Source organism: Pristiophorus japonicus, chromosome 7 (genome assembly GCF_044704955.1).
Source record: "Pristiophorus japonicus isolate sPriJap1 chromosome 7, sPriJap1.hap1, whole genome shotgun sequence".
NCBI lineage: Eukaryota > Metazoa > Chordata > Chondrichthyes > Pristiophoridae > Pristiophorus > Pristiophorus japonicus.
The window spans coordinates 2640093-2659287 of NC_091983.1; the positions used below are offsets into that span (position 1 = coordinate 2640093).

Consider the following 19195-nt stretch of genomic DNA (forward strand, 5'->3'; position numbering starts at 1 on the left):
CACTTGGTTGATTCCTGAGATGAGGGGATTGTCTTGTGAAGAAAGGTTGAGCAGATTGGGCCGATACTCATTGGAGTTCAGAAGAATAAGAGGTGGTGATCTTATTGAAATGTATAAGATTCTGAGGGGGCTTGACAAGGTAGATGCAGAGAGGATGTTTCCCCTCGTGGGGGAATCTAGAACTAGGGGGCATAGTTTCAGAATAAGGGGTCGTCCATTTAAAACGGAGATGCAGAGGAATTTCTTCTGAGGGTCGTGAATTTTTGGAATTCTCTGCCCCAGAGAACTGTGGAGGCTGGGTCATTGAATATATTTAAGGTAGAGATGGACAGATTTTTGAACGATAAGGGAGTCAAGGGTTATGGGGAGCGGGCAGGGAAGTGGCGTTGAGGCCAAGATCAGATCAGCCATGATCTTATTGAATGGCGGAGCAGGCTCGAGGGGCCAGATGGCCTACTCCTGCTCCCATTTCTAATGTTGGATGGTTCCAATTGCTCCAATGTATTGTGCACACATGCTGAATGCCTGTGTTTTATGTGAACAATTGCCCCCATTTGCTGATGAGAATGTGCGGGGATTTAAAATTCCTGTTTGTTCCACAAGCCATTGTGACAATATAATGGGCCAAAGTTTCCACACGATAAAAGACGGGCGCCCCTCCGAGCTGGGCGCCCGTTTTTCGCGCCTAAAAAATACCTCGCGATTCTGGAGCGTTCTGCAGCTCCTTGTCTGCCTGGCGCGGCGCCCAGGGGGGCGGAGCCTACACTCGCGCCGGTTTTGTAAGTGGGAGGGGGTGGGTACTATTTAAATTAGTTTTTTTCCTGCCGGCAACGGTGCGCGTTGGGGCGTTCGCGCACGCGCAGTGTGAAGGAAACATTGGCACTCGGCCATTTTTGGAGCTGTTTAATTTTTGAACATTTTTAAAATAAAAGCACATTGCCATCAGCACATCAGCACTTGCAGCCTTCTCACTGTCTCCTTCCCCCCCCCCCCGCCGCGGGAAGAACGGGCGCCTCCTTCCCCCCCCCGCGGGAAAGAACGGGCGCCTCCTCTTCCCCCCCCCCCCCCGCCGCGGGAAGAACGGGCGCCTCCTTCCCCCCCCCTGCGGGAAAGATCGGGTGCCTCCTTCCCCCCCCCCCCCCCCCTCGCGGGAAGAACGGGCGCCTCAGGCTGACTGCAGCATTCTCCGTGCCTGAAGCACTTTCACACAGGTAGGAAGATGGTTTATTTAATCTTTTCTTTGCTTATAAATGTTTATTCAGGTTGGATTTATTTGTATAATTTTTGTAGAAGTATAAATAAGGATTTATTGTAGAATTTAATGACTTCCCTTCCCCCCCCCCCCTCGTTCTGAACGCCTAATTTGTAACCTGCGCCTGATTTTTTAATGTGTAGAACAGGTTTTTTCAGTTGTACAAAAATCTTCACTTGCTCCATTCTAAGTTAGTTTGGAGTAAGTTTTCACTGTGGAAACTTTGAAATCAGGCGTCAGTGGCCGGACACACCCCCTTTTGAAGAAAAAATTCTGTTCCAAAGTAGAACTGTTCTACCTGACTAGAACTGCAGAAAAAAAAATGTGGAGAATTGCGATTTCTAAGATAGTCCGTTCTCCACCAGTTGCTCCTAAAAATCAGGCACAAATCACGTGGAAACTTGGGCCCAATGTGACTCCTGCAGCCAGGAGATATTCAAGTGACACTGCAGAGTTGACACACTCTGCAGTGCAACCTCTCACTGGATTACTGGCGTAGACTTAACAACGTTCCGATCAGAAATAGGAGCAGGAGTAGGCCATAAAGCCCTTGAGCCTGCTCCGTCATTCAAGAAGATCGTGGCTGAACTTCGACATCAACTCCACTTTCCCACCGATGGGGTTCAATCATTCATTCAGTGGGATGCAGCATAAGCTAGAGTGAGATGCGTGCAGCAATCTCACAGCTCCTGTCCATTGTAATGCCAGTTTCATGCTCCTGTTACTAAAATATAGAAAGTGGGATCTGTGTTGAACTAAAGGGAAGGTCCTTGAATGAGTGGTGGTACTGGCAACTTGGCAGTGAGGCAGTGCAGTGACCACAATCGGAGTGAGCTATCCTGAAGCTGCTCCTCTCCCTGTAACGGGCACACTCCCACACTGTGCTGCAGCTGCTGAAGGTGATGTCACTACATGTGTCTTTGCCCCAGTTTCAGCTCAGAGATTCTCATCAGGGGAGGTTGGTACATGAAATCACATCCAGTGGCACCTCCATCAGAAATTCATGAGAGACTAGACAGGAGCTTACAGCTAATCTTGAAAGGAACAAAAGTGCTGGTCCAGTTAGAAACAAATAAAAAATTGATAAAGGTCAACATTGCACAGGCAGGGTCAAATTCCCAGGGAAAGAACTGAACCACATAATGCTGTATTGAATTTTTGAGATATCACTAAACCCTCCCAAGATAGATTATTTTTGGCTTGCAAGCAGAATTATGAGACTCCAAATTGCACTAAATAAAAGCAAAAATATCAAATATTTTCCGGGGAGCACCGTTCCAGACCCACCCAAAATATAAACCTGACAAACCCAACCCAGTTTTTCAGTCACTCCTGTACCTCAGCTTTCTTCCTGCTGTACAAGTTAAACAACAAAAGAAATGTGGCTACAACTGATAGGGAATTAAATATTCTTCAGTATAAACTTTCAGGAGGTAAACTAGGACCTGTAGAGGAGTGAGCGCGCTTGTACACCAATCACTAAAAGCAAGTACACAGATGCATAAAGTAATCCAAAACGCTAATGGAATGTTGGCCTTTATCTTGCGAGCTGGAATACACAGGGGAGGCAGTGATGCTGCAGTTGTACAGAGCCTCGGTCAGAGCCCACCTGGGTACTGCGTGCAGTTTTAGGCACCGCACCTCAGGAAACATAGAAACATAGAAAATAGGTGCAGGAGTAGGCCATTCGGCCCTTCGAGCCTGCACCGCCATTCAATGAGTTCATGGCTGAACATGCAACTTCAGTACCCCATTCCTGCTTTCTCGCCATACCCCTTGATCCCCCTAGTAGTAAGGACCTCATCTAACTCCTTCTTGAATATATTTAGTGAATTGGCCTCAACAACTTTCTGTGGTAGAGAATTCCACAGGTTCACCACTCTCTGGGTGAAGAAGTTTCTCATCTCAGTCCTAAATGGCTTACCCCTTATCCTTAGACTGTGACCCCAGGTCCTGGACTTCCCCAACATTGGGAACATTCTTCCTGCATCTAACTTGTCTAAACCCGTCAGAATTTTTAACGTTTCTATGAGATCCCCTCTCATTCTTCTGAACTCCAGTGAATACAAGCCCAGTTGATCCAATCTTTCTTGATAGGTCAGTCCCGCCATCCCGCGAATCAGTCTGGTGAACCTTCGCTGCACTCCCTCAATAGCAAGAATGTCCTTCCTCAAGTTAGGAGACCAAAACTGTACACAATACTCCAGGTGTGGCCTCACCAAGGCCCTGTACTCCTGCCCCGTACTCAAATCTCCTCGCTATGAAGGCCAACATGCCATTTGCTTTCTTAACCGCCTGCTGTACCTGCATGCCAACCTTCAATGACTGATGTACCATGACACCCAGGTCTCGTTGCACCTCCTTTTCCTAATCTGTCACTATTCAGATAATAGTCTGTCTCTCTGTTTTTACCACCAAAGTGGATAACCTCACATTTATCCACATTATACTTCATCTGCCATGCATTTGCCCACTCACCTAACCTATCCAAGTCACTCTGCAGCCTCATAGCATCCTCCTCGCAGCTCACACTGCCATCTAACTTAGTGTCATCCGCAAATTTGGAGATACGACATTTAATCCCCTCGTCTAAATCATTAATGTATAATGTAAACAGCTGGGGCCCCAGCACAGAACCTTGCAGTACCCCACTAGTTACTGCCTGACATTCTGAAAAGTACCCATTTACTCCTACTCTTTGCTTCCTGTCTACCAACCAGTTCTCAATCCACGTCAGCACACTACCCCCAATCCCATGTGCTTTAACTTTGCACATTAATCTCTTGTGTGGGACCTTGTCGAAAGCCTTCTGAAAGTCCAAATACACCACATCAACTGGTTCCCCCTTGTCCACTCTACTGGAAACATCCTCAAAAAATTCCAGAAGATTTGTCACGCATGATTTCCCTTTCACAAATCCATGCTGACTTGGATCTATCAAGTCACCTCTTTCCAAATGCGCTGCTATGACATCCTTAATAATTGATTCCATCATTTTACCCACTACTGAGGTCAGGCTGACCGGTCTATAATTCCCTGTTTTCTCTCTCCCTTCTTTTTTTAAAAAGTGGGGTTACATTGGCTACCCTCCACTCCATAGGAACTGATCCAGAGTCAATGCAATGTTGGAAAATGACTGTCAATGCATCCGCTATTTCCAAGGCCACCTCCTTAAGTACTCTGGGATGCAGACCATCAGGCCCTGGGGATTTATCGGCCTTCAATCCCATCAATTTTCCCAACACAATTTCCCGACTAATAAGGATTTCCCTCAGTTCCTCCTTCTTACTAGACCTGCTAAACCCTTTTATATCCAGAAGGTTGTTTGTCTCCTCCTTAGTGAATACCGAACCAAAGTACTTGTTCAATTGGTCTGCCATTTCTTTGTTCCCAGTTATGACTTCCCCTGATTCTGACTGCAGGGGACATAAGTTTGTCTTTACTAACCTTTTTCTCTTTACATATCTATAGAAGCTTTTGCAGTCCATTTTAATGTTCGCTGCAAGCTTCCTCTCGTACTCTATTTTCCCTGCCCTAATCAAACCCTTTGCCCTCCTCTGCTGAGTTCTAAAGATACATTGGCCTTGCAGGGAGTGCAGTGCTGATTCACTAGAATGATAACAGGGCTTAGAGGGCTAAATCAGGTCAGGTTACATGAACTTGGGTTTGTATTCACCTTGATTTAGAAGGTTGAGGACGATCTGATTGAGGTGTTTAAAATGCCAAATGAATTCGATAGGGTAGATATAGAGAAACTATTTTCCCTGATGGGGAAATCGAGGACGAGGGAACCTAATCTTAAAATTAGAGCAGGCCAGTTAGGAGGGAAACTAGGAAATACATTTTTGCACAAAGGCTAGTAGAAAACTGGAACTCCTCCTTCCCCATCCCCTCCCCAAAAAAGACTGTGGGCACTGGAAGAGATGGAGCTTTCAGGACTGAGATTCATGGATTTTTGTCAGGCAAGGATAACAAAGGATATGGAATTAAGGTGGGCAAAGAGAGTTGTGGTGCAGAGTAAGGGGATCAAGGCATATGGAACCAAGGCGGGTAAATGGAGTTAAAATACTGATCAGTGATGATCAAATTGAATGGCCTCCCTTCTCCTGTTCCTACGAAAGTCAATGAATAAGGGGAAAGGACGTACCAGTATTAATTATAGATACTAGTACAGGATTAGACAATAAGGAATTAGAGAGAAATAATTTAAGCAGAATATTTTTCTATTGTGCTGAGGAATAGCAAGGGATTGGTCACATTATTGTTTCTTTTGCACTATTTGTTAGCGACTAACAAATAGTGCAAAAGAAATTGAGCGATGAAATTTGTAGAAAAATTATGGAGAGGCATGTGTTAAGAGACACATAATTGTAGGCCATTTAATTATCCAAAAATAGATTGGGATAGGGAAAATGTCTGTGGTGTAAAGGGGAGGTTTTTCTTGGCAGTGTGTTCAGGCTGTTTTCTCAGTCAGTATGCTGCTATTCCCAACAAGGAAGCAATGCTTGAACTGCTTCTGGGTAATGAGGCAGAGCATGTCAGTAATCTTTCAAGTTTGTGAACGATACCAAGATACGAGAGTCAGGACTGTAGAGGATGCTCGACTACTACAGGCAGCAGTGGGTGTGTTGGATCCATGGTTAACTTAGGGAAATGTAGTGTTATGCACATGGACAGGTCAAATGCTAAGTATACATACATACACCTACAGGGAAAATAATTAAAATCAGAGGAGAGAGAGAGAGAGAGAGAGAGAGAGAGAGAGAGAGAGAGAGAGAGAGAGACAGAGAGACAGAGAGAGAGAGAGAGAGAGAGAGAGAGAGAAGAGAGAGATCTGGGTATTTTAGCATATAGAGAGAGAGAAAAATAGTGGGAGCTTGTAAAAAGGGAACAGCAATAATCATGGGTGATTGTAACCTCCATATTGATTGGACAAATCAAATTGGTCTGGGTAGCCTTGAGGAAGAGTTCATAGAATGTATAAGGGATGGATGGGTTCCTTGAGCAGTATGTAACGGTACCAACCAGGGTGCAGGGTATCTTAGATCTGGTCCTGTGTAATGAGACAGGATTAATAAACAATGTCCGAGAAAAGGATCCCCTTGGAATGAGTGACCATAGCGTGATTGAATTTCAAATTCAGATGGAGGGCGAGAAAGTTGGATCTCAAACCAGTGTACTAAGCTTAAATAAAGGAGACTATGAAGGTATGAGGGCAGAGTTGGCTAAAGTGGACTGGGAAAATAGATTAAAGTGTAGGACAGTGTGATGAACAGTGGTGTACATCTAAGGAGATATTTCACAACTCTCAACAAAAATATATTCCAGTGAGGAGGAAAGGGTGCAAGAGAAAAGATAGCCACCTGTGGCTAACTAAAGAAATAAAGGACGGTATCCAATTAAAAACAAGGGCATACAAAGTGGCCAAAACTAGTGGGAGGACAGAAGATTGGGAAGCTTTTAAAAGCCAGCAAAGAATGACTAAAAAAATGATTAAGGAAGGGAAGATAGACTATGAAAGTAAACTAGCATGAAATATAAAAACAGATAGCAAGAGTTTCTACAGGTATATAAAAAGGAAAAGAGTGGCTAAAGTAAATGTTGGTCCCTTAGAGGACGAGACCAGGGAATTAGTGATGGGGAACATGAGATGTCAGAAACTCTGAACAAATATTTTGTATCGGTCTTTACAGTAGAGGACATGAACAATATCCCAATAGTGGATAGTCAAGGGGCTATGGGGGAGGAGGAACTTAACACAATCACAATCACTAAGGAGGTGGTACTCAGTAAGATAATGGGACTAAAGGCGGATAAATCCCCTCGACCTGATGGCTTGCATCCTGGGGTCTTGAGAAGTAGTGGCAGAGATAGTTGATGCATTGGTTGTAATTTACCAAAATTCCCTGGATTCTGGGAAGGTCCCAGCAGATTGGAAAACTGCAAATCTAACACCACTATTTAAAAAAGGAGGCAGACAAAAAGCAGGAAACTATAGACCAGTTAGCCTAACATCTGTGGTTGGGAAAATGTTGGAGTCCATTATTAAAGAAGCAGTAGCAGGACATTTGGTAAAGCAAAATTTGGTCAGGCAGAGTCAGCATGGATTTATTAAGGGGAAGTCATGTTTGGGGGCTCTGGAGGTATCTGTGCATGAAACACAAAAGGATAGTATGCAGGTACAGCAAGTGATCAGGAAGGCAAATGGAATCTCGACCTTTATTGCGAAGGGGATGGATTCTAACAGCAGGGAAGTCTTGCTACAGTTATACAGGGTATTGGTAAGGCCACACCTAGAATACTGCGTACAGTTTTGGTTTCCATATTTATGAAAGGATATTCTTGCTTTTGAGGCAGCTCAGAAAAGGTTCACTAGGTTGACTCTGGAGATGAGGGGGTTGACTTAAGAGGAAAGGTTGAGTAGGTTGAGCCTCTACTCAATGGAATTCAGAAGAATGAGAGGTGATCTTATCGAAACATAAGATTATGAGGGGGCTTGACAAGGTGGATGCAGAGGATGTTTCCACCGATAGAGACGACTAGAACTAGGGGACATAATCTTAGAATAAGGGGCCGCCCATTTCATGAGGTGGAATTTCTTCTCTCCGAGGGTTGTAAATCTGTGGAATTCGCTGCCTCAGAGAGCTGTGGAAGCTGGGTCATTGAATAAATTTAAGACCGAGAGAGACAGTTCCTTAACCGATAAGGGAATAAGCGGTTATGGGGAGAAGGCAGGGAAGTGGACACGAGTCCATGATCAGATCAGCCATGATCGTATTGAATGGCAGAGCAGGCTCGAGGAGCCGTATGACCTACTCCTGCTCCTATTTCTTATGTTCTTATATAGCTCTCTAATGATCCGTGACCAATGCATGAAGCAATAGCCAAAGTGAGCACAGTTCTAGGATGTATTTACAGAGCAACTACTATTTTGTCTTTGTACGAGACCTTGTTTAGGCCTCAATTAGAATACTGTGTCCACTTTGGGTCTGCTCGTATGGTGGGGGATATTGAGACTTTGGAAAGGGTGCAGGGGATGGACACAGATTAATTTCTGCTTTAAAACACCTTAGTTACCCAGATAGGCTAAAAAAAACTGGGTCTCTGTACTTTAGAAAAAAGTGCAGACTCAGATGATTTGATCGAGCTTCGTAAAATACAATTATGCAAGGGCAGATCTAGGTTGAATGTTAGGCAGTTTTTCTTTTCCCAGAGAATATTGGAGCTGTGTAACAGGCTGGTGCGGTGAACGCTGATTTGCTGAATTCCTTCAAGCGAGAGCTGGACCTGTTTGTGGCTGGGGCAGAGATCACCTTTGTACATGAGGTTGCTAATGTACCTGCTAATGCAAATTCGAATTAGAGTGATCTTCTGGTCTAGGGGGTCGGAGAGGAATTTCCCAGTTTGCTTTTTCCGTAATTGGCCGAGGTTTGAAATTATTTATTGCCTCCCCCAGGAGAGCACATGGCTCCAGTTTGGGGGGGGGGGGGGGGGCGGGGGGTGTATTGTGAAGCAAGCTTCACCACTGTGTGGGACAGGCTGGTCGGAGAAGTAGGTCTGTCATTGTTTGTATATTCATGTGTCTCTAATGGGGGAACATTTGGTAACCAATGATCACAATATAGTTCTGGGGGGGAACGGTGGTAGTACAAGAACAGGTAAAGGAATAATAAGTCAGTGACAAGGGTATTTGACTGGGGGAGAAAAAATACAGCGAGGTGAAGTGAGACATCGTCCAGATTAAATGAAAACAAATACTGGCGAAGAGAACTGTAAATCAACAACGGGAAATACTTAACAGGAGTTGGAAGGGGTACAAGCCAAGAAAAACGGAAGTGTAATTGAAGGCTGGATTTCAAATCAAAGAAAGAAAAACAAGCTTTCGATTAGTGCAGGTGCTAAAGTGAAAGGCAGGGAAATATATTTAATATTGAAAAGCTATAAAAAGGGGAGATTAGAAAGGCTGAGACAGTAAATTACCCCCCAAAAACCAAAGGCCAATGAAAAGGTTTTCTATAGAATATAGAGTTAATAAGAGAGCAGTTACTGTGGGCGACATGACCAAGAGATAAAGTGAAAGAATGCTAGAAATATTAAATAAGGACTTTGCCTCAGCTTTCACAGAGGAAGCAGACACGTGATTGTAAAACTATTAATCGCAGGTGTAGAATTGTCAGCGGAAATTATTCCAACAGAAATGGGACTGAGGAAGTTACTCAGACCCAAGGTAGACAAATCCCAGGGGCTTGATGTTAATCCAGAGGATACTGAAGGAAGCTGGGGAACAAATAGCAGAGTTTCGTACATAGAAACATAGAAAATACTATAATCTTTGCAAATTTTAGGGAAAGTAAAACAGTGACAAAGGACTGGCGGGTGACAAACGGGACTTTCCTAGTCAGAAACAGTGAGGAGAAAGCCAGGAAATTGGAGACCAGTTACGCTTGCACCAGTTGTTGGTAAAGTGCTGGATTAAATTAGCAAACACTTGGAGAAACACGAGAATCAGGGTATGGGGACTGAGCAATAAAGTGGGTTTCGAGAGGGAAGCTCGAGAAGAAAAACACAATTTTCTGATGTAAATAAAGGCAATTACATTTGTTGTATCAGAAATACGTGCTCCTTGCTGATCTACTTCGGCAATCAATGTCATTCAAAATCAACACTTGATATTTGACATGTAGAAACTGAAAAATGTCAAGACACAGATGTAAAAGTGTAACTGCACTCTTGAAATCCATACCATTTGTTTCTCTTACTTCACATTCTGGCATGCCATAGAGAAGCATGTCTACTGTTCTGCCACTTACTTTTCTTCAGGCTTCTTCTTGAACCATTCTAACCAAAGCTAAACTGATTATTTCCGACACATTAAGGAACATCTGTAACGGTCATAATTTAATGTGGTTGCCTCCCTTTAACTCACGGCATAGCCAAACACTTCAGACAATTTGGAACTACAAATATTGGTTAACAGGAAATGGAAGCAAAAATTCTGCATTATACTAAAATATATAATGCAAGGTTTTTTTCCCGTTTTTACATTAGATTTGTTTCTATTAACCTCATCTCTATCACATTGGCCTGGAATTTATGGGGCCTATGACGGCGTGCCCTGGAGTGTGATATCTATCACAGATTATACCCATCTGCTGGAAACTGACTTCACTGGCAGAGAGTCAAGCTATTTGCCCAACTATTGCCCAGCGAATACCCACCAAACCCTTACGCCTGGTAAAAGCAGGCACGAGGTCATCTTTTACCAGCGTAAGTGTTTAAATAAATATCATTTTTTTTTATTTAAATAACTGATTCAAACATTCACTTACATTTAAAAATGTTAACATTTATTTTTCAAAATATGAAATTTTTATTTTAAATGTTTAATTAAATGGCATTTTCATGAGTTTTGAACCTGTGATTATTTTTATTTCCGTGTTGTGGGATTGTATTTTTGAAGGTGATTTCTGTTATGCTCATGTAGGTTCCATACATAAATGGAACCCTTGGAATCCCCCTTTCTCATTGGTTGGCCTGGCCCACGTGTTCCCAGGGACACTTGCGAACCGCATGCGCCCCTGGGATGCATGGGCCTTTACACAGGCGTACACCTGCAGGACCAGGAGTCGGAAGCTCCGGAAGCAGCAGGCAGGTACAGAGTTTTCCAGCAGTTTGGAGGAGTACGCGGACACAGCAAGCCTTCGACCGCAATTCCCGGGCCAATGTGACACTCAGTTCACCAGCTGTGTCCAAGCAGTCAAAGATCCTAATTGCCATAAAGGTAAAAATCTGTTGGTATAGCTTGAGTTTTGAGCTAGAATTTTCAATAAATAGACAGCAGACAGACCGGCAATTCCCTCATTAATCGGCTCACTATCAGTAGGTATAATTTTGTAGCTAGTAAGATTCAAATAATTATACTTGTTGAGGTACCTTTGGAGCCTATTACAACACAGCATAGCACAGTAGGATGTTTAATTGATGACAGTGCAAAACTGACATGTAAAATAACCATTTCCCTGGCAACTTTGATCAGCTTTCTTGGGTGTTTTTTACCCCTCTGTAGAACTTATCAGCAAACGTTGATGAGCTTCAAGGAACTATGGTAACAGAATATTAATCAAGAAATAGTAGAAACTTGTAACAAAGGTAATGCAATAATCGTGGGGGATTTTAATCTTCATATAGAATGGACAAGTCAAAATGGTAAAGGTAGTCAGGAGGACGAGGTCATGGAATACATTTGGGACAGTTTCCTAGAACAAATCGTCATGGAACCAACAGGGAACAGGCTATTTTAGGTATTGTATTGTGTAATGAGACCGGGTTAATTAGCAATCTCATGGTAAAGGATCCTCTGGGGTCGAGTGATCATAATACGATAGAATTTCACATTATGTTTGAGTGTGACTTGCCCAAGTCTGAAACTAGAGTCCTAAACTTAAATAAAGCCAATTACATAGGTATAAAGGGTGAGTTGGCTAAGGTAGATTGGATTAATAGATTAAAAGGTATGGCAATAGATAAGCAGTGGCTAAAATTTAATGAAATATTTAATCATTCGCAACAAATACATTCCATTGAGAAACAAAAACTACACAGGAAAAGTGAGCCATCCGGGACTAACTAAAGAAGTTAAGGATAGCATTAGATTGAAAGAAGCTTATAATGGTGTGAATAGTAGTAAGCCTGAGGATTGGGGGAGTTTCAGAAACCAGCAAAGGTGACAAACATGGATAAAAAAAGGGAAAAAATAGACTACGAGAGAAAACTAGAAGAAATATAAAAACAGATTGTAAGAACTTCTACAAGTATTGTAAAAAGGAAGAGAGTGTAACAAAAGTAAACATTGGTCCCTTAAGAGACTGAGGCAGGAGAAATTATATCAGGGAATAAGGAAATGGCAGAAACGTTAAATATTTTGTACCTGTCTTCACTGTAGAAGGTGCAAAAAGCATAGCAAAAATGCTGAGGAACCAAGGGTCCAATGAGGGTGAGGAACTTAATGTAATTAATATAAGTAGAGAAAAACTAATGGGACTAAAAGCCAACAAATCCCCTGGACCCGACAGCCTACAACCTAGGGTTCCAAAAGAGGTGGCTGCAGAGATCGTGGATGCATTGGTTTTGATCTTCCAAAATTCCCTAGATTCTAGAACAGTCCCAGCGGATTGGAAGGCTGCAAATGTAACAGCGTTATTCAAGAAAGGTAGTTGAGAAAAAAAAGTCAGGCCAGTTAGCCTGACATCAGTAGTCGAGAAAATCCTGGAATCCATTGTTAAGGAAGTGGTATCAGGGCACTTAGATAATCATAACATTAGGCAGAGTCAGCATGGCTTTATGAAAGGGAAATCGTGTTTGACAAATTTATTACATTTTTTGAGGATGTAACTAGCAGGGTAGATAAAGGGGAACCAGTGAATGTAGTATATTTGGATTTCCAAAAGGCATTTGATAAGTTGCCACATAAAAGGTTATTACACAAGATAAGGGCTCATGGGATTGGAGGTAATGTATTAGCATGGAGAAGGGTTTGCCTAACGGACAGAAAACCAAGAGTAGGGATAAACGGGTCATTTTCAGGTTGGCAGGCTGTAACTAGTGGGGTGCCGCAAGGATCAGTGCTGGGGCGTCAGCTATTTACAATCTATATTAATTACCTCGATGAAGGGATTAATGTATCCAAGTTTGCTCATGATACAAAGCTCAGTGGGACAATGAACTGCGAGGAGAACATAAAGCAGAAATATATAGATAGACTAAGTGAGTGGGCAGTAAGGTGGCAGATGGAGTATAATGTGGGGAAATGTGAGGAAGCATCGAAAAACAGAATAGTTTTTAAATGGTGAGAAACTTTTAAATGTTGATGTTCAGAGATTTGGGTGCCCTTGTGCAAGAAACACAGAGAGTGAGCATGCAGGTACAGCAAGCAATAAGGAAGGCAAATGGCATGTGGTCCTTTGTTGCAGGGGGGTTAGAGTATAAGAGTAAGGAAGTCTTGCTACAATTGTACAGGGCCTTGGTGAGACCACACCTGGAGTACACTGTGCACAGTTTTGGTCTCCTTATCTAAGGAAGGATATACTTGCCTTGGAGACGGTGCAACGGAGGTTCACAAGATTGACTCCTGGGATGAGAGGGCTGTCTTATGATGAGATTGTGTAGAATGGGCCGATACTCTCTGCAGTTTAAAAGAATGAGAGGTGATCTCATTGAAACATACAAGATTCTGAAGGGGATTGACAAGATAGATGCTGAGAGGTTGTTTCCCCTGGCTGGAGTTTCTAGAACTAGATGGCACAGTCTCAGGATATGGGGTAGGCCACTTGAGAGAGATGAGGAAAGATTTCTTCACTCAGAGGGTTGTGAAAATTTGGAATTCTCTGCCCCAGAGGGCTGTGAATGCTGAGTCTCTGAATATATTCAAGGCTGAGATATAGATTTTTGGAGTCATGGGGAATCGAGGGATATGGAGATCAGGCGGGAAAGTGGAGTTGAGGTCGATGATCAGCCATGATCTTATTGAATGGCCGTATGGCCTGCTCCTACTCTTATTTTTTTCTGTTCTTATGTCTTTAATGGAGATGGGAACTTGCATTATCTAGGGAATGAAGAACACAATATTACCTGCAGTCAGATTATTTATTACAGATGTATGGGGATTAACCTGGCTGGGGCTACATTATAAAACAACTCCTTGTGTGATCATATAATGGGAGTTGCAGATTTAGTTATAACCCACAAAATTAATATACTTGGGGAGTTTTTTTTGCGTTCAAGATGAGGGATGTTAATACTGGGAAATGGAACTAGTCTCATTTCAGTTGGCCAGTGTCAGCACCAAGCACTCCTACATCAGGTATGGCAGTCAGATGCAGAGTAAAGCTCCATCTACACTTCCTCAATGAGCTCCAACTCAACCCCAGAAAGCACTCATTGCTGCACCAGCCTGAGGTCTGTTCCTACGTTTCTCAAGCCAGTCCAAGTAAAATTGCTAATTAGGGCCAAAATAGGCAACGAGGTATCCGCTGTGGGCCCATGTCCATTAACAACGGGACTGAGACTGCCTAACTCACTCAATTCACACAAGACCCTTGCAGCCTGCAGACAGGGGAGACGTGAAGCCCATAAGTCAGGGTGGATTTCAATCTTGGCCTCACAGGTGAAAGATCAGTGTCCAACACACAGCTCAGTTGTCCTATTACGCTGATACATTTATCAGCTTTCGAGGTCAGCTCCCCAAATAATTCTTCCAATACCCATTAACTTTGCTACCCCTCAGGAAGGAGTGCGGGTATTCCCCTGGGAAGGGGTGGGGGTGGGAGTGGGGATAACCTCACTGTCCCCGGGATAGGGTGGGGATAACATCACTGGACCCCCGGGATAGGGTGGGATTGGGGATAACCTCACTGGACCCCCGGATAGGGTGGGATTGGGGATAACATCACTGGCCCCCTGGGATAGGGTGGGGGTGAGGATAACCTCACTGTCCCCGGGATAGGGTGAGGATAACCTCACTGTCCCCGGGGATAGGGTGAGGATAACCTCACTGTCTCCGGGGATAGGGTGGGGGTGAGGATAACCTCACTGTCCCCGGGATAGGGTGGGGGTGAGGATAACCTCACTGTCCCCAGGATAGGGTGGGGGTGAGGATAACCTCACTGTCCCTGGGATAGGGTGGGGGTGAGGATAACCTCACTGTCCCCGGGATAGGGTGGGGGTGAGGATAACCTCACTGTCCCCGGGATAGGGTGGGGGTGAGGATAACCTCACTGTCCCCGGGGATAGGGTGGGGGTAAGCGGGATTTCTTTGTATCAAGGTGGCACCAAGATGAGATGCCTGGTGATAAACGCTCAGAATCAAGCCAAACTGTGGGGCAGACTGCAGGCAATCAGCTAAGCAGGTCTGCAGTAAAAAGAAGAAAATGACTCGCATTTATATAGCGCCTTTCACGGCCTCAGGACAAACCAAAGTGCTTGTCAGCCAAAGTGTTACTATTGTAATATATTTCAGAGCACGGTTGCTAACTAACCAGGCAGCCTGACTCACTAATGGAACCTGCAGGGGTAGACTGGTTACAGATTCTTCGCCCTCACCTCCAGATAACCAAATAGCTGAAGAACTAACCGAGAGTGATTTTAGCCAGATCAGCAGAATGAAGCTTGCCGGCACTTAACACAATTGTAGCCAATCAAACTGCAGCAGTGCACTTGTGCACCTTTAGGGCGTCCCAAGCTCTCTGCACCAGTAAGTGGGCCGTGTACAGTTAAGTGCACTTCACAGGAGGACTTCCCAGCAGCTTGGTGTGGAGGCTCAGACTGATGGGTTACCCACACATCAATCACCCCGCTTCAGCTGGAAGGCACTCAAAGCTGTACATCCAAAGATGTGGAGTAATATCTGAACTAGTAGACTAAAAGATTACAGCTTCAGTTTGTTAATACAATTACTATCTAACTGAGGTCCGATGGCATACCCGGTAATCTGACCAACATGCATTCCACGATTAGTCCGTAATAAAGGATGGAAAGGCAGTGGCAACCCTTTAGTCATATACCAGCAAGGTTTTTTTTTTAAAAACTGGAAGATTTTGTTTTAAACAACAGTATCTCAATATAATCTTATGAATGTTGACCCATATTGAAAATGTGCTTTTAAATGAAAAGTTGATATTTAATCTGAGGTCTCCTTAGGAAGCTGTTACATTACTTCAATAGGCTATAGGCACGCTGAAAAATAAAATCAATTGCACTGATCGACACAGTGGTGATTTTAAGTCAACACAAATTATGCCATTAAGATTGAATAGCTGTTTGAGCTTTAGAACTGCTTCCAATGACTGGTCTGGCTCGGATCACCCTACCTGTTGGGCCTTTAGCTGACAGGGTTACTCTGGCCATCACGGACAGGTCTACCCCTCCAGGTTCTGTCAGGGAGATGGGCCAGGCTGGCTGGCCACTCATCCCCATGGTCCCGGAGTCACTGAGGAGCTGCTCAGCTGGTTACAGGGACAACCACAGAGGGTTAACTTGGTTTGAGAAGATATTCATTCAGAATTGCAAAATTTGTATTCACTGAAAAACTTAGCTACGTCATCAAGGAGGAGAGTGCGCGCCACGGTAAGAAGGGCAGGTGCTACTGCACAGGAGGCAAGTAAATAAAATGGGAGAGCCAGTGTGCCCATGTAAGGACTATAAAAAGTAACTCTGTAAAAGTTTACAAACAGGTTGCCTTGACATCCTCTCCAGCAGGTAAATCCAGCAGTTTAGTCAGCTCACAACCATCTTACTTCATTACATCATAACCCAACACACATCATTCTGAACTGTGTTACTAAATAAAGGAATTAGTGTGAATGCACTTCATTTTCCTCCTACTGATGTCCTCAAACAGACAGGTTGTTCACTCACGCTCCATACATCTATCAGTGCCAAGGAAATACACAGAAATTGATTTGCAATCATTTCAGAAAGCAGCCCACAAAAGGAATTTTAATGGCAATTCCCTCCTGACCCACATATATTTCTACATCACAGGCAATTTATTTAAAACAAGAAAAATTTATTACTTGAAATCCTGCTGAAATGCTAATGAAAGAGGCCTGTTAGTCTCCCTCCCTTCACCGACCATCTGCATGGTATTGGATTTAACAGGGACCAAAAAACTGGCAAAAAGACACTAAAAATGTCAAGATAGAAAATCTACCCTGCAGAGCTCAGTGAGCTGACAACCTGCTGAACACCTACACAATAACTTGCATTTATATACCTGTACCACCTTTAACATAGTAAAATATACCAAGGCACTTCATAGGAATGTTATCAAACAAAATTTGACACCGAGCCACAGGAGGAGATAACAAGACAGATGACCAAAAGCTTGGTCAAAGAAGTAGGTTTTAAGGAGCATTTTAAAAAGGGAGGAGAAAAGTAGGGAGACGAAGAGGTTTAACAAGGGAATTCCAGAGTTTAGGGCCCAGGCAGCCGAAGGCAAGGCCAGCAATGATGGAGCGGTGGATATCAGGGATGGCAAGAGGCCAGAATTGGCGAAGCGCAGAGCAGAGGGTTGTGCACACTAGAGAACACTGCCACATACTCAGTTCCTAGCCAGCCGGACCTCCCCGAACGAGGACCACCTAATTACCCATAAAGATCAGCAGTGGAAAAGTCCAAGGGCCAGATTGCCTCCCTGATTCTCAATTAACAAGTAATGAAAGCGGCTATAAAAAGCAATGATGGAGGGGAGGGAGTAAATCAGGAATTGTTATTGGGAACTTTAGCATAGATCGTGGGTGCTAACGGAAGCAAAATTAGCAGTAGGCCAGCACGTAGGAATAATGCAGCAAGTTCATTATTTTATTAGGAATGATCAAAACGTATGATAAGCCTTTATGTACTTTCCATTGACATTACATAGCACTGTGCAGTGTTGCATACTGCTCCCAAAGAGTGTTGCGTGACTGGACTTTGTGTTGGGTTTCGTTTTCAGGCCAATTTTCTCTCCACGCCATCTCCTGAAGGTGTTGGCTCCTGCTGAGTAGCCTGTTCCATGGGAGGCCAGATCCTTGTCGAAGATACCGTTCTTTGTCTCAGCCTAGGCAGCTGGAGAGCACCCGAGCCAAGCCCCTCATCTTGCTCCCACTCCCGTACTCCAAAGCCAAGGCCACGAGACAGCCATCAGGAGCAGCTGAATCTTTCCCCTCCCTAGCGTCGGGGCAGAGGCAGCACCTAATGCCACCCCGGCTAAGGCCCACTAACGGATCACAGTCTAAGGAGCAAACCTGCGCTCTGCTCGACTGGATAATTTAATTATATGTTGGTTTGATCAACTGAGCCATCAGGGAAGCCACAGTGCTTTGTTTTAAGATTCGCACTGAATCAATTACACAAATTAAAACCTGATTGCATATTCTTGCAGCAGACCTCAATTACGGAGCAGTGCTTGGAATCAGACAGAAAATATTGTGAGGAATGGTTTGTAGTTCAGGTGTCACATGACCGAGTGCATATCTTGCCTAAAATTGTGAGCACTAAACTATTGATATTTACAACACTGCACGGAAAAGACGACCAAGATTATACAACTTGTTAAACTATGGCACTGGATTCATTACAAATGCAGATGTTGGGAAAACTGGGACTAATTTTAATACTAGCATCTATAAAATGTAATTGTGAAATAAGCAGACCACAATACACTGCATCCTGATTGGGGAAATCAAGGCAATACTGCACTAGATCCAAGCTCCTTATATACAAGAAAACCACGTAACCAGGTGCACTTGACTTGTTAAGTCTTCCACTTTAAAATATTGATGGTTGCTACTGATGCCATGTATGATGTCAGTGCCTTACATACCTGCTGTCTGTTGTTGGGTGTGTATGGAAGCATTGTTGACACGTGGAACATGATTTCATAATCCTTGTATGTAGTATACAGGGAATGAGTTCCTGTGGAATCAGCTGAAACAAAAACAAGGCACGATGTACAAACGTTTGGATAGTGATTACATGTACTAACTCCTCATCTAAAGGATATATTGGGGTGGGGGGGGGGGGGAAGACTGTTCAATATGATGAGTGATGGCAGTGCTGGACAGTAGAAATGTTTCCACTTCCAGGCCAGGTATAACAAGCAGGAGAATAAATCACTTTTAACTTTGACTCAACAATGTGTATGAAGCTGAATATCAGGACACAGGTTGACTGCACCAGTACGTTATTGGGCAGTTCCCATGCCAGTCACCTATACTTATCACCCAAATGCCATGACCACTTTGCCCCATATTCTAAGCATTGCTATGGTGCCCACAAGAACAGGCTCGAGACCACATCAACTCACTTCATACAAAACTTTTACAAGCGCACAGAAATACAAGAATAGTGTAATTCCCCACAAGCCCCAACTGCTAGGAACCCTTTTGGGAATGAATTTGTAGCTGC

The 19195-nt window shown here is 43.7% G+C and overlaps 1 protein-coding gene across 4 annotated transcripts in view; it reads right to left on the minus strand.

Moving 5' to 3' along the window:
• The window catches only part of sipa1l2 (signal induced proliferation associated 1 like 2), a 541912-nt gene that overhangs the window by 232933 nt on the left and 289784 nt on the right, over positions 1 to 19195 (minus strand). For all 4 annotated transcript variants that reach the window (XM_070884682.1, XM_070884684.1, XM_070884683.1 and 1 more), the window contains exon 6: positions 18612 to 18715. In XM_070884682.1, the coding sequence (XP_070740783.1) occupies positions 18612 to 18715 (104 nt within the window). The remainder of the gene's footprint in view (positions 1 to 18611; positions 18716 to 19195) is intronic.